This window comes from Chinchilla lanigera, unplaced genomic scaffold (assembly GCF_000276665.1).
Source record: "Chinchilla lanigera isolate Chin_1 unplaced genomic scaffold, ChiLan1.0 scaffold00015, whole genome shotgun sequence".
In the NCBI taxonomy this organism is placed as follows: Eukaryota; Metazoa; Chordata; class Mammalia; order Rodentia; family Chinchillidae; genus Chinchilla; species Chinchilla lanigera.
The window spans coordinates 29,397,629-29,413,592 of NW_004955416.1; the positions used below are offsets into that span (position 1 = coordinate 29,397,629).

The following is a 15,964-nucleotide window of genomic DNA, read 5'->3' on the forward strand; positions in this document are numbered from 1 at the left end:
GGAGGGAGGGAGGGATGGGTAGAGGGAGGGACGGATAAAACCTAGCATCCATGCAGCGGACTATCATCCAGTCTAAAAGGGACGGAAGGACATTGTGACACATGCTACAAGGTGAATGAACTTTGAGGACAAAGCACTGAGAAGGACAAGCCAGTCGCAAAAGGACAGATGCTATTTGAGTCCACCTACATCTATTTATTTATTTATTTTTGTCTTTTTTTGCAACAGGGTCTTGCTATGCAGTTCAGGCTGGACTTGAGCTCACTATGTAGCCCAGGCTGGTCTCGAACTCATAGCAATCCTCCTGCCTCAGCCTCCCGAGTGCTGGGATGACAGGCGTGCGCCACCACGCCCGGCTTCAGGTCCACCTGCATGAGGCACCCAGAGTTAGCCAAATTCACTGTAAGAAGCAGCACAGAGGCTGCCAGGGGCTGGGGACGGGGAACAGGGCGCTCTCGCTGTTTCTGGGGACAGGGACTCAGTCCTGCAAGACGGAAGGAGTTCTGGAGACTGGCTGCACTCAGTACTTCACCGCACACTCAGAATGGCCAAGATGGCAAATGTGTTGTGTGTATTTTACCACAATTATGGAAAAAACAGAGCACGAGCAATAGATGTTCTGGGAGAGTTGGAGGTAAAAGAAACACGGGGATAGGGAGAGGCAGATTCTGCAGCTCAGCCACATCAGGGGCGTGCTCTGCAGGAGGCACAGGCTGCTGCAGGACCAAGCCAGTGCCCAGGGAGCCAAGGAGGGGCAGGCGCACTCGCCCCAAACACGCGTGCACACGCACAGCCCCTGCGCGGATGCCCCTCAGCCGGCCCTCACGCACCACACCCAGACTCAGCCTGGCCTAGTTCTGGGCACAGCTGGTCTGACTGCTCACCTGCGCACTAAGCCCCACCACCTGCCGCAGGAACTGTCTCTACAGCAATCCGCAGGAGCCCAGCAGGCTCTGTGCACGAGCCAGCAAATGCCCTTCCCAAGCTGGCGACCCCCACACCCATCCAGTCACGCACGGTCAGGTGCTCACTGCCAGCTGCTCCCAGAACACCTGTCCCCCTGTGGCTCTCCCAGGCCAGCTGGAGGAAGCACTGAGGTCGGGGACCTGGCCAGGGTAGAACAGGACCCGAGGGAGCTGTGACTCGAACGGCTGCAGGACCAGTGGGCACTAGTACATGGTGCCAGGCCAGACCCTTCTAACGAGGCTGGGAGGGGTGCAAACTGAGTCCCAGCTTTGCCCCACAGCCCTGGTGACCCCTGGCCCCATCCTGACCATGCTGTGGGCGGGGGAGGGCCTTGGACTTGAGTAGCAGCAGCCCCAGGTCTCTTGCATATTTCTCTAAACTCCCTCTTCTCTTGAGGCCCAGCTAAGTGGTGGAGCCCAGGGTGGCATCAGACCTGGCAAATGACTGGACATGCCTGGGGCAGGGGACAGGCGCTGGCCTGTGGGGGCGGTGGCAGCTGCTGTGACAGATTGTGTCTCTGAGCACCCGGAGTGCTGAGCTTGGACATCCAAGGACAGAGCAGAGGACGGGGTCGGCACGCGGGGACCTGGACATCCCGGTGTCCCAGCGAGGCCTCTGAGCCAAGCAGAGCTGTGTGGCTGGTTTGTGTACTCCCGGCATCCCGTGTTCTGGCTCACTGGGGAGATGGATCACAGTGAGCACAGAAGCGTGCTGATTAGTCTCCTTCAGCAGAAACCCTTGCGGGCACTGAGGGTGAGCGGCAATGCACCCAGGAAAAGCCCCCAAGAGCCACCACACGTGCCACCCTTTGGGTCCCAGCTTTGCCCCACAGCCCTAAGCACAGGCCCTAGAGGAAGTGGGGCCCCATTTCACAAATGGGAAAGCTGAGGCAAGAGGGTGCAACAACAGCTTGTTAGCCGGCAGGGCTGGGCTGGGTACGTTCCTCACCCACAGTGGCGCCCCTCGACACTCCAGGGGTCACAGCCCAACCCGGCTGGGTCCTCAGTCCTCTCGGACCCTGACCAGTGTTGGAAGCAGATGGTGCTCCTCTCCTGCGTGCCCGTGACTGCGGAGTGGGCCTGCGATTTCATCCTCAGAGTTGTGCATTATTCCCCGCCAGCTCCAGGTCCCGCAAAACCTAGGTCTGTGGCGACCTGAACTCCACACCCCGAAACTTCTGGAACTCTGGTGCCCACAGCCTCCTGGCCTCTCATGCACAGACACCCCCATCAGCGAATGAGGAGCTAGCCGCAGACCCCTCCAGCCCTCCTCAGGAGATGGCTGTCACCTGTCACCCTGCCCTCTCCCTCAGCTGCCCCCTCAACCTGCTCCCTGCACCGGGGCGCGTCACAAGATCACCTGCCTTTCCCACTGGCTTCTTTCATGTGGCCCCACAAGGCACAGACCAGAGCTCCCCTTCCCCGTCTCCACTCCCTCTGCCCATTCAGCACCGCCTTACTGTGTTGCAGCTCTGTCCTGGCTCTGTGCACCCTGAACCTGGCTTTTGGGTAACACTGGAGAATCTCTCACAAGCTGTCTCTCCAGAACATTCCAGAATGTTCTTCCAGGGCCTTTCCTCTACACTGTAGGTAGCACATACGCCCTCCCCTCTCCCCTGGACACCGTGGCCTCCTCAGCTCCTTAGTACTCAGGGTAGGTTTGACCGTATAGGAATAACTGGCCCCTTCTTCTGTGCTCAGTCAGTGCCCCGCTCTGTCCTCTGAGACCTTTGCTGGGGGAAACCCCAAGGAAGGGAACTCACTCCAGCCACACTCAGGTCAAACGGAACATGGGAACTCTGAACTGAACCACCTGGGCCTGCGAAAGGCACAGGTTTCCGGCTGGACCAACACTTGCTGGAGCCCAGGCCCACCGTCCCCATGGAGCCCCCTGCTCCTCGGTGTCTGGCCCAGAGCCTCCACAGGACAAGCATTTCACAAACGGCTGAACAGGTGAATGAGTGAGTGAACAAGAACTCGCTGAGCACAGTCAAGTCTGACGCCAGCACTGCTCGTGCGCATCCGAGCCACCGTAATCGCTAAGCCTGTTCTCCTCCCTTCCAAAGCAGCTATTTGCCCAGCCCTCACTGGGACATGGGGCCCTCGGAGGGCTGGAGGGACCCCTTCCACGACCACACCTGGCTCTCTTTTTTTCCCGGCAAGCACCAGGACTGCTCTGAGAGCCGCAGAAAGCTCCTGTCCGTGTGGCCTGGCCGCTGGCACAGCCCACCTCACCCAACAGGAGCAACGACGGCCCTGCTCCCCTCCGGGCGCTGGAGAGACAGCCTAGGGCGGGGAAGGTGGACTCACGATTCCGTTCTGCACGCTGAAGCCCAGCTGGTACTTGAGGTCGGGTCGCTTGATGAGGACTGTGGTGACAGGGGGACAGCTGACAATGTTGAGCTTCACCTGCGTCTGGTTCTTCAGGCCCTGCACGGCACAGGACAGGAGTCACAGCCGGGGCGCGGGCACCACTTGTACCCACACCCGACAAGCATCGCCCTGGCCCCTGAGAGCAGCTGGTACCGGGGTGGAAGCGCACGCTGTGGCCCGCTGTGCTCAGATGCACTTTATGACCCGGGTAGAAACGAGCCACTCCGGAGCCAGAAGCCAGGTTCTGAGCCACAGGGTCACGCTCAGGGGTCACGGCAGGGGCTGTCACCGTGCTCCAAGTAGCAGAACTTCCTCTTTGAAAAGACTGCGGGACACCTTTGTCAAAGCCACATGCGCTCCCTTGGTGGATTTGCAGGGCGAGTCAGACTCAGGGAGACTGAGCGCTGAGCACGCTGGAGGCTCTTGGGCTGCATCAAGGCTGAAGCCAAGGGTGACCTCAGGCCCCAGCAACATGCTGTCGTGAGTGCCCCAGGTTGCAGTTCGAGGGCCAAGGGGGTCCCAGAGGCAGGGGAAGAGGCCAGATCCTTGCTATGGGTGCAGCTTTAGCTTGCCTGGCGTTAGGCTAACCCTGTCGCACACAGAACCTGGGGAGCTGCAGTCCCCAAAGGCCAGCCAGGGCCTTTCCATGCTATCCCCCACCCAGCTGAGGGTCTCTAGGGCCGACCCAAAAGCCGGCTCCTGGGATGGTCTGGCCCTGGAAAGGCCCCTCGCCTCTGGGATGAAAGCGGGACAGGGAGGGGCTCCTCCAGTACCACAGTCATGGTACGCTGGGGACCGGCCATGGGGCTGCAGTGAGATCCTGACCCACTTGCTCGTATCCCCTCTGCCAGAGCAGGGACAGGAAGTGCAGTACTTCCCCAAGTTTCGAGCTCACAGACTAGTGGGTCAGAACGTCCTTCCTTCCCTGAGGCTGTCGGCCTCCAGCCCTCAGCTGTATCGGGCAACTTCTGTCCCAGGCTGCCATGACCAAGGGCTTCCTAAAAGCACTTTCACTGCTAATCTCTAGCAAACTGGGACGGATTGGTCATCCTACAGTCACATCCTCAGGCCTCTGCCCGGAGGAGATGTGGCCCAGTGCTGGGCTAAGAGAGATGAAACCTCCCCCTCCCCGTCCCCGGGCGGCCTGGGATTTCAGGCATGGTGTAGTCTTGGGTTCGAGTTGTGACTATCTCTGGGCCTCAGTGTCCGCACGGGTCAGGTGATGCGGGGCTGGGGAGACCATCGGGAAGGGGGTCGCAGGCGCCCACCTTGATGACACCCTGGCAGGTGGCGAGAGGCAGCCCCACCAGGCTGGTGCCGTTGATGGACATGATCTGGTCCCCGATGCTCAGCTTCCCGGAGCGGGCTGCCGGGCCGCCGTTCATCATGTTGGCCAGGATCACGGTGGGCAGGATGGAGCCCCAGCCCGACTCCACGACCACAACGCCCAGAATTTCCCCCTTGTGCTTCTCCAGCTGCAGCTGCAAGGGAATTCAGAGTGTGCGGGGATGAGCTGGCTCCAGCCTGCCAGTGGCTCCGCCCTGGGACCTGAGGCCAGTTCATCTCAGCCAGGAGAGGCGTGGTAGGAGAGACCTGGCCTACTCTGCCTCCGGGCACCCTGGGGCCCGCCAGAGGTCCTGCAACCTGGCAGTAGTGCCCCTCTCCTCCCATGCCCAGCAGGGAATCCCCCAGCTGCAAGCATGGCTCCGGGGTCCTCGCTCCTGCTCCCCACCTGCCAAACCCAGAGGCCAGAAAAAACATCCTCAGACTCCAATAGCAGCCCCGACTCGACCTTTGCTCTCATCTAGAAGGCCCTATCTGTTCTTTGTCTCAAGAATGGCTCTCTCCGAAAACCGCCTGCGCTGCACTCGGGATTGTTCATTCAAGAAGCAGCCAGAGCCATTCATTTAGGAAACATTCAGCATCATTCATTCACTCACTGACGGGTAGACAGGTTCAAGGTATGGGCCGCGTCCAGGATATTCATTCACTCCTCTGTCCTAGTAGAACTGTCCTGGAAGATGCCCAGAGGAAGCCCCTAGAACCTGCTGAGGCCTCTGCTACTGGCAGCTTCACAACTGCCCTACCAGGGGATCCAAGTTTCCTACCGTAAAGATGCCACCCGTACGCTGTTCATAAATATCTCCTGGATGCTGAGCACCAGCTGACGATAACAGCAGCATTAAAAAGCAGCTTTTCAAGGTCATTAAGACTGATTGTAACCAGCGTCTTTGTTAGAATTGTCTCATTTCACACACAAGCGCTCAGCTCTGAGACAGGAGCCAGAGCTCCCCCGCAGGCCGCCCGCGTCTGAGGCAGAGGCAGTGGCATGTGTGAAGACCAGTGAAGCTGTGGCCTCCAAGCGCAGCAAGCTGAGCCGGGACGCCCCGGGCATCGTTGGGACAGGCCCTCCGGGAGGCAGCCTGGCTCCGCTCTGCAAGCTCAGCACGGGGAGCAGGAGGCAGCAGAATGGGCTTCCCAAGGCCCACAGCGCTGCGCCTTACCTCCTTGCAGTTCTCCGAGTTTGAGAAGTGGATGAGGTCATCGTTGTACATCTCCTGGGTGTTGATGATGTCGCTGTACTCCTTCTGGCTCAGGTCTTCCGGGTTGATGCCGTTGGCCCTCAGAAACTCCTGGTAGGCCACGCTGAAGGCCTGCCCGATGGACTGGGCTATCAGCTGGGCCTGTGGGGCGAGAGCAGAGGCCATAGATACAGGCACAGAGGCCCAGCCCCTGGGGAAAGATGGGCTGCGGCAGGGCTGGGTGCAGAAGGCCCGTAAGTCTTAAGCGGAGACGGGCACAAGACAGTGACTCCGGACCCTGGCTGGTGAAAGGCATCTTCGACCAATATCCTGCCAGGTACCACGTGGAGTGACCCTTTCTGCCTCCTGACCACAAGGGCCCAGTCTTGACTCTGCCTCTCTGAGCTATTTTATGTCCCAGACATTCCAGGGCAAAGCCTGGTTTCAAATAAAATCAGGAAGATGATGAAGTTTTTGCTAAATGTCACATTTTATTGCTTTAACTGGTAGGTGTACTGTACTTTCATTTTCTCCATCTCATTTCAAAAACAGATCTGCAGCATTTTCCTGGGACTGTCACAGGTGTGTAACTGTCTACTCCACATCTACTGCTGAGCGCTGACTGGCTCCTCTCTAGACAGGGGTGTGCCTGACCCCCGGGGACGCCAGCACAGACCCCTTGGAGCGGATCGCCACTTTGCACTTCAACCGGACTGCTCCTGTGGGTGCACTGACACTCAATCGGCACAGGTCTGGACACCAAGACAGCAATCAGGGCCTTGCCTGCCACCTGCAGGATGCAGCAGGGGACACAAAGGCGACGGCTGAAGGCCCACCAAGCAGGCCCGCTGCTGTGCAGTGTGTGCAAGAGCAGAGGGTTTTCGACGGCATCTCAGGGCACAGCAGCGCCTCTCCCCAGCCCAGGCCTGCCCCTTGCTCCCCACAGCGCCCCCTGCCATTCAGGGGGCCTCTGCACAGCCAGCTTTGGCTCAACAGAACCCCAAAACAGGTGAAAAGGGGGGATCCGGCCTATGTTCCTTTCTCACTCTGCAAAACACATACTTTATGCGCAGGAAGTGAAGCTGCATAGGTAAAAGAGCTGCCCACCAGCTCACAGGACACGCAGACCTTTCCTTAAGAAGGCGCCAATTCTAGGTCGAACTGCCCTGCCATCATCAGGCCCTCAACAGGCTGCAGGACAGACGCGGCAACTCCATGGCTGATCCAAACCCAGCACGCGCTGGCGGGCCGGCTGGCTGCCTGGGTACCACCAGGTGGCGCCACCGGCCTGAGCAGGAGCAGAGCCAGCAGCAGGGGCAGAGCCAGCAGCAGGGGCAGAGCCAGCAGCAGGGGCAGAGCCAGCCGCAGGGGCAGAGCAAGCAGCGGGGGCAGAGCCAGCCGCAGGGGCAGAGGGGCTCCGTGTGGAGACTGGAGGAGGGGAGGCGGGCTGCAGGGAGGGAGGGGAAGGCAGGGGGCAGGGGGCGCCCTGTCCCAGCGAGATCTGAGTGGACAGAGCCCCCACTTGACCTGCTCTGTTCCCACCTGAAGGAGTCACCAGGCCGGGAGGGGCAGTCTGACAGGATCACATCCGTTCACCATTCGCTGGCTCCGACTGGCCGCTGCCCTGGCACTCCACCTGGGGTGCTCCTGACACCCACCCTTCCAGCCCCCTCTGCTGGGGCCACATTATCGCCTCTCACCGTGACCCAGCAGATGCTCTTGAGGAGCTGCCCTGGGGGTGGGCACCACCACCCTCTGGCACAAGCCCCTGCATCCTGACGGCTGCCACGTCCCCCCCGCCTGTGTCAGGCTTCGTCCTACTGGGCGGGGGCCCGCGCTGAGGGCCCGTCTGTGCCCCACTGGAGCCCTCACACAAGGCTCCCTGCGCTCCGGCGCACGGCCAGGCCTGGGTGTGTCGGCGCTGTAAGGCTGGGAGCCCCGGCAGGGACAGGGTCGAGGCCACCCAGTGAGGGGCCTGGCATAGGCAGACTGGCCTCAGAGGCTGGGGGTCCTCAAGAAGATGGAGGGGGAGCTGCCGTGCCCTGGCTGCTGACCCCAGCACATTCATCAGTGCAGCCTCCCCTGCCCTAGCCCCGGCTGCATCGCGACTGAGCTCCATGTTACCGAGCGGAGCTGGGACTCCGGGCCAACGGGTCAGTGCTACTCTCTCGGCCTCCCTGCTGGGCCCTCACAGTCTATCTGGGCAGGGTCCTCCCTCATTCCTTCCAAGGCCACTGCGGGGCCACTCCCCGACCTCCCACCATGCCACGGGCTTTGTCATCGGCTGAACGGAGAAAGTTGTGGCCACTGTGGACAGGAGCGCACCGGCCTTAACACCGCCCAGAGCCATCTGTGCAGGCTGTGCCTCGGAGGCCATCCCTGGCCCTGGCCCCTTCTCAGCCCTCACACGAGCTGACCGCTCCCCCTCTGCTGTTGGCCTGCTTCTCCCCCACACTGCCCACCAGCTGAGCAGCCCAGGACTCGGCGCAGCCCTGGGCTCCCAGTCATGGCAAAGCCTCTGTCCAGGTGTGCACAGGCCTCTGCGTAACGGCAGGAAGTACGCATAGATGCGCTAGGAGCTCTGCGTGTAAATAATGTCCTCTCCTACGAATCTGCTATTGCTTCAAAGCGTGTGAAGGTGATGGTTTTTTTGGGAAAAAGATGATTGCCCCTACCTATGAGTTTGAAATCTGTTTCAAATACAGTTTCTATTATTTCACAGTCAGGAACATAACGGGACCCTTCCCTAGGGATCCAGGTCCTGGGGACACTAGGACTCCTGTGTGAACAAGGAGGTTCTGGCCTCCTGGCAGCCGTTGCTGCCTAAAATGGGGTGGCCTCTGCCAAAGGCTGGACTGGGGGGATGGGTGTGCGGAGAGCGGATGATGTTTAAATACCCCACTCTGACAACAGCCACAAGATTGGCTCGGCACAGCGCCCCCGCTCGGCCCAGCCTGCAGGAGAAGCTGGCAAGGGCCCAGGATCCAACTTCTCAGCTCACTAATTTTTTAAAGATGGATCTTACTATGTCGCCCATGCTGGCCCCAAACTGTACTCAAGCGAAGATCCTTCTGCCTCAGTCTCCGTAGTAGCTGGGACCACAGGCATGCGCCACTCCATGGTCTCTTAGTACATCTATGGTATTTTAAACCTCCATTTGTATTGGCAGCACTGCGGATTGAACCCAGGGCCTTTGTATTGAGCTACATCCCCACACCCCCAGCCCTCACTAAGTCACTAATTGATCCAGGCTGTCCTGGAACTTGGGATCCTCTTCCCTCAGCTTCCCAGAGAGCTGGGATTACAGGTGTGCATCACCATGCCTGTCTTAAAAGATATTTTTTAAAGTGAAACCAAAATTAGTTCTGAGATTAAATGAGATATGCAAAGGCAGAGCTCAATCCAGAGGTTTCTGTGCCTCTCTCTCATGCAGTCCTGGCCTGTGAAAAGGTACACTTTAACAACAGAAAAGTTAGGGAAAGATTAGGTTTATTTTAGAGAGGCAAAGGTTTATAAAATGATTTCTAAGCCGGGTGTGGTGGTGCACGCCTGTAATCCCAGCACTTGGGAGGCTGAGGCAGGGGGATCATTGCGAGTTGCAGACCAGCCTAGGCTACAAAGTGAGCCCAAGTCCAGCCTGAATTGCACAGGGAGACCTTGTCTCAAAAAGACAAAAAAAAAAAAAAAAGATTTCTCTGACAGATAGCTCCCCTTGTATATTCTCTGTTGCTCAATTTATAAGTAGCTCCAACGGAGAGGAACCTATTTCATGAAGTAAAATAAAGCTGTGCTCACTGTCTTCAGAAACCCAAAAATGTGGGAGGAATCCCTAATGCTGCTGGGAACATGAACGGTGACCCCAAGGCATCCGTGCCCCCCAGCACCACTTACGTCCTCCGACTCAAACACGTGGCAGGTCATCTTACACTGCTCCTTCCCCTCCGGCGCCCCGGGCGTGCTCTCGATGCAGTCTTGCGAGGCCGACCGGGGCATGCGGCGTCTGGCCATCAGCACCACGATGTTCCCAATGTCGGCGATGTAGGAAATGGTGCGCAGCGCATGGTCCATCATGGTTTCCTGTTGACAGAGGGAGATCGGCCCGCTTAGGACTGTTACAAGGCTGAGCTGTGAAGAGGTACTCTGGTTTGGCCCTACTGACATTCGGAGCGAGACCGTGGTTTACTGCAGAGGGCTGTCCTGCCCCTGGACAATGTCAGCGGCAAGCCTGGCCTCTACCACTGGATGCCAGGGGCGCCTCCCTTCCCCAAGAGAGGAAACCAGTATCTCTCGCCACTGTCAAATGCCCAAAGGTAGAGGACATCGCTGTCCTGAGAACTACAGCTTAGCTACCAGAGCTCATTTTAAGATGGTGACTCAGGGTCGGGGGATCAACTCTTGGCTCTGCCTACGCTCGAGGAGCCTGAGGCTGGGGTGCGGCTCTCCCTATCTGTTGGAGGAGAGCAGGGAGCCTGCCCTATGGCAAGCCGTGTGCCCTCCCTGCTTAGAGGTCATCCTCAGCTCTGGAGAAGCGCCTTTCCTGCAGGGTCTGTGTCCTCCTGCAGGCTCCAGGGTGCCTGGCCCTGTTCTGCAGAGGAGGAAGGCACCCAGGTCAACATTTTCCACCAGATGCGTCCTGGGCCCGTGCCAGGAGACACTGAAGGAGTACACCTGCCTCTGAGCAATGGGTCTCCATGGGCAACTTCACCTCCCTGGCCCCCAGCGGGTCCATTACTCTGGGTAGTTTTTGTGGTCTGACAGAACTCTTCACCGAACATCTCAGCCAGGGTCCCCCGGCTAACAAGGCTGCACACAAAGGCACTGAAAACTAATCAGTTGGTCTTTTGTGCCTTTGTTCTCCCGTCACAAAAGGAAACCGGGTGTTTCTGCGACCTCTGCTGTCCCTTTTTCCTCACAGAATCCTTGTCTTGCAGCAGATATTGCACACATTTGTCTAGCAGGGGGACCTGTTTTCTGGCCAAGGCTATGACAATGGTTTATCACCACAGGACACAAAGGAGGGCCCTGGAAAAGGGAAGAGCGTGGGTAGCTCTTCAGCGTCTCCTGATTTTGGGCTCAGTTCGGTCCCTAGCTCCCAATCTATGTCAATGGCAGAACCCTTCTCACTGGCCAAGGCCAGCTACCGACGTGGCAGCCGTCATCTCTCCTGCCCAGCCGGCCACCGCAGTCTCCAGTCTCTCTCACCTACTCCCACCTGTCCGGCTCCTCTGCCAACATTTTTATTTTTCAGTCAAACCAATTTCCTGCTGCAACCTTCTCTTCCAGTTCACCCTAAGTGGTGACTTGGAGCAAACTCACAAACTACCGATGGCCCATCTGCCCTCCCTGGGCTGCGGCACCCTCAGAGAAATTGGCAAGAGTGTGGGTGCAGAGAACAGTTACTGTCACAGCCCACGCAGCAGTCCCAAGGAAGGCCGGCCTTTGAGGTCTGCCCTCGGCTAGTGTCCAGCAAGCTGGGCTTCAGGAGGGGTACCACCACCTAACTGCTAAGTGTGATGCACTGACTGAAATACCTGTGCCAACGACGTGGCCCACGCTGATCTCTCCTTTCTTCCTGGGAAGCTGGAATTGTGCTACATGCCTGGCAGACCCCTGGCTCCCAGACCCCTGGTAAAGACCTTCGGTGTGACGTCCATGAGCCTCCTGGTGGAGAACTCTTCGCACGTGTTGTCATACCTGTCTCTAGGAGGGTCCAGCACATTGCACGTGACTCCAAAGAGGACTCTGGGAACTACCAGTTCTGCCTTGACCTTTGCCCACACACCTTCCCTTTTCTCACTCTTACGCTTTGGCTCTGGAGTCTCTCCCAAAGGCCCACGTGTTGGAAGTTGGTCCCCAGCCCACGGCAGTGTTGGGAGGTAACTTTAAGAAGCGGGGCCTGGCGGAAGGAGGTTAGGTCATTGGGGCTCACCCTTGAAGGGGGTATTAGGAACCCCAGCCCCTTCCTGTTTCTGTCTGCCCCCGCGACTGCCATGAGGTGAGCAGATTTTTCTCCTTTGTGCTCTCACCACGAGGCAGTGGGGCCAAATGACCATGGGCTGAAACCTTTGAAACTGAGAGCCAACATAAACCCTTCCTCCCTGTAGACTAACTCCCTCAAGTGTTCTGTCACAGTGACGGAAAGCTGACCAACGTGGTGATTTTGCTCTGCAGTCACAGGATGTAACACATCTTAGCCATAAGCAAAGCAACATGCTAAGTCCTTGAGATCTCCTTGGGAACCACTGAGTCTGGGTAGAGGAGGGGTGGAGGCCAGAGGGGTAGGAGGGTGAACCAGCCCAGACAGTTTGCCAAGACAAGATGATGAAACTTAAATCCAAGTCAGGAGCATCACCAGTGGGATACCCTACCCGTTTGAAGTCAGCTCCTCAAGTTCTCACCAAGGGCAAGGCTGCAAGGGAGGTGGCTCAGGCCACATAACAATCAGGATGTCAAGGCTCAGGTCAAACGTGGAGAACAGATACGTGACAAGGATGGAGAGTCACAGCATTGGGCTCAAGGTACTGAAGGCCTTGGTGGGGGAGGGCAGGCAACAAGGCCCTGGGGTTGGAAGTGGGCCATGGCATAGGCCACATGATGAAGTCAGCCCAGCTCCCGGATGTGCCTCACTTCATACTGTGCCCCAAATGTTAGGCTTCCCCATGAGGAGGGAAGCAAGGGAGGGCTCAGAGTTCCCGGCAGTTTTCCTATCCACCCCAGGCCCACTGAGCCCTGAGCAGTGACATCCTGCTTGCCTGTGGCCTGCCGAGCTCGTTTCCTTGTCCCCCAGCCCATAATGTGGGCTCTGTGTAGATCACAGGAGACAGTACCATAGCTGAGACCCCAAATGTGCATTGAAGGCCTGGTCCCTACCCCGTGGCACCACTGGGAGGCGGCTGACCCTGGAGGAAGCGAGGCCCAGCAAGGGGAGGTCGGTCTGGAAGGGGACATCAGCACCTGGCCCGTCCTTCCCCTCTCTCTTTGCTTCCCAGCCACCCTGAGGTGAGCAGCTTCCTCTCCCACGTCTTCCCACCATGGTGGGCTGCCACAGGCCCTCTTACCAACAGGCTATTGACCACGGACGCAAACCCCCCAAACTGAGCTGGTGTAAACCTTTCCTCTCTTCAAGCTGATTATCTCAACTTCTGAGTCATCTATTGCAGTAGTGGAAAGCTGACTAGCACAGGCAGTGAATGAAGAAGATGCCCTACTGCTGGAAACTAGGGTTGTGCAGTGGTGCTCACTCAGAGGAACCTGCCGACCCTTGAAGAAATGGCTGATTCCAGGTCTGGGGCGGGGTATATATCTTATGCTCTCAGGAAGATGCCAAAATGATAACACAAGTTCAGAGAGAAAGAGAGAGACAGACAGACAGGGGCAGGATCACGAAGGCCACAGTGAAGAGGAGGAAGGGGGAAACAAAAGCAGAGCACACTTTCCACAGGAGAATGTCAGATAACAAAAACAGAAAACATGCCAGGCGTGGTTGCTCATGCCTGTAATTCCAGCACTCGGGAGGCTGAGGCAGGAGGATCACTGCAAGTTCGAGGCCAGCCTGGGCTACAAAGTGAGTTCAAGGCCTGAACTGATTAGTGAAACTCGGTCTCAAAAAGACAAAAACTAAAGCAAACAAACAATAAATAGAAAGCACGGTATCATTAGAAAATCAACACCTTGCACTTCAAATATTGTAAGCAATGAGGGCAAGACCATTAGAGGCACAAGCACTGGTTTGTTGGGGATCTGAGTACCCACAGGGTCCGGAGTGTCACTGGCAGATTGCAGGTGGCTTCTATCCCGGGCATCAGGCCATCCTCACTTGGCTCAAGGTGAGCGGGTTCCCTTCCCTCTCTTTCTGAGTCCTCACACGTCAAATCCCAGCCAGAAAGCACAGCTGTGGGTCTTTCCCAACACTGGCACCTACTCAGCACTCGCCGACTCCCACCCTCTCAGGCCCCATCTCAGCTCTGCAGTCCTTTATATTTCATACACGGTCACTTTTTGCTCATTTATCTGTTTCACTATTTTCCCTTTCAGAGGGAAGCTCCACTGGGTGATTTAGGCCCAGAAAAGAATAGCAGAATCTGCCTCAGACACAAGCTGGCCACCACAGGAGGCAAATGAATCCCGGGGGAAAGTTTACAGACACGCTTCACGGGAACACCACCATGCGGAGCTACAGGGCCCCAAGATTCCCACCTCCAGCTAGATTCGCAGGCTGAGCAAGAGGGCTTTCAGGACAGCCCTTCTGGAATCCCGATCGGCAGAGCACACGCTTCCCAACTGGCCTCTCACTGACCCCCTCACCGTGTCCCTGTGTAATCCCAGCTGCGGCTTCAGCACAACCTCCCAGGTGGGTTTACTCCTGCTCCTTGGCACACTGCAGGTTGCTCTATTTTCCACCCAGGCCGCAGAATCGCCACCCTTGGGAGCCCAGCACCCGTGGGTCCCCTCCCACGCTTGGGGACATGCTTCTGCAGCTGGGCTTTGTTCTCCAGGGTTCCCAAGGTGCAAACCTGGGAGCTGGTTTGCACAACCCCAGACAGCTGTCCTTTGAGCCCTTACCTGTGTGTCTGCATTTAAAACCTTGATCCTCTGTGTGGAGATGAAGAGGTCCACTTCTGTCAGTGTCTGGGCATCCCCCTCGGAATTCTAAGGAAGGACAGCAGATGCCGTTACAAACTGAAGCGTGCTCTCCAGCGAAGGCCTGGCAGTTTTGCCGATTACCCTGAGTCCGCGTGGAAGGAAATGCTACTTCAGAGTGGAGCAGCCACTGGAGATGTACAAGCCTGGCTGAGAATCCAGAGCCGTGCGTGAGTCCCCAGAGCAGTGTGTACAAGGCACAGAGGAGAGGGAGGCAAGGGGTTTCTGGGAGGCTGGACCGGCAAGGGAATAGCTGCTGGGGGTGGGGGTTCTTGCGTCGGAGCCCCTCCTTTCTGCAGCAAGCTGGGCCCCTCTGCTACCCTCTGTGGAATTCAGTGAAGGTGCAGCGCCATTCGATTAAAAGCTGTTTCTTAGGGGATTCCAAGTATCCCTGGGGACATTTTCACAGGAGCTGGATTAAAATCTCAGCCCTTCTTTTCTGGTGTGAACAGGCGCGATGGTGTGGATCCCCTCGGTCCCGCCCCCCAAAAACCAGAAGGGGAGTGAGGTTCAGGAGGGGCACCAGTGCACCCTACGGCGACACAGAGAAACGGGCAGAAGCTGACACACAAATGCCCCTGATCTGCCGCCCCCACCGGAGGAAGTCCAGTGCACAACTGTGAGTTACATTTCCATGGACTGTCTGGGAAGCTGAGCAATCTACTCAAGATCTGCCCCAAAGCAGGGCAGCCTCTAATTGGTTTTTACACCTGTGAGAATCCTAATTACTACTGTGCAGTGCTGATGGAAACCAGGCTCCACCGGTCTGCCCGACGGGGGCGGGGGGGGGGGGGGGTAATTCAGTGTGGTCACTCGGGAGCCCGCGGTGGTACATCCTCCACTTCAAAACAGCAGAAGCTGTGATTTAATTAACTCACTAGCAAATCTCAAATCAAAAATATCCCCGCTGACTATTCCTCAAGAATTCTGAGTCACCAAGAGGCCCTGTATTAGAATGATAAATTTGTATTTTAGCTCAGTTTTCAAAGGAAGAGATCTCGTGGGCTTTCGGTGTATCCCAGGACGATACTGCTTTTAACTGATCAAAAAAAGAACAGGGTTCTAGACAATCCATCTGAAAAATGATGTCGAGGGCTGTGGAGGAGATTTTTCTTTGTTTTAAAACATCAGGCTACAGTCACCACTAAGAGACTTTTGAAAGTTACATTCTGAGGATTGCAGATCAAAATCCCCTCGCTCAACCATGAGCCCAAACCAGAAGAAAGCCAGAAAGGTTGTGGGCGGATTTTGGTGTTGGTGACAGTGGCGCCATGCTTGGACAGGGACGTGGGCCAGGGTCGAGTGAATGGAGCTGACACCCGAACAGTAACACGGCAGGGGAAAGGCCACCCGTATCACACCCTGGCAGACAAACAGAGGGGGCAGCTGCCCAGATCCTGCAAAGGGACACCCCAGCAGAAGTGCGGGCTTGGGGTGTCAGGGATGGGGCTCAGCCATCAGCAC

The 15,964-nt window shown here is 57.3% G+C and overlaps 1 protein-coding gene across 3 annotated transcripts in view; it reads right to left on the reverse strand.

The window, feature by feature from the left end:
• The window catches only part of Apba2 (amyloid beta (A4) precursor protein-binding, family A, member 2), a 201,215-nt gene that overhangs the window by 7,028 nt on the left and 178,223 nt on the right, over positions 1 to 15,964 (reverse strand). For all 3 annotated transcript variants that reach the window (XM_005381659.2, XM_013512683.1, XM_005381660.2), the window contains 5 exons: positions 14,423 to 14,509; positions 9,752 to 9,937; positions 5,843 to 6,022; positions 4,607 to 4,819; positions 3,276 to 3,395 (listed from right to left, as the gene is read on the reverse strand). In XM_005381659.2, coding sequence (XP_005381716.1) covers positions 3,276 to 3,395; positions 4,607 to 4,819; positions 5,843 to 6,022; positions 9,752 to 9,937; positions 14,423 to 14,509 — 786 coding nt within the window. The remainder of the gene's footprint in view (positions 1 to 3,275; positions 3,396 to 4,606; positions 4,820 to 5,842; positions 6,023 to 9,751; positions 9,938 to 14,422; positions 14,510 to 15,964) is intronic.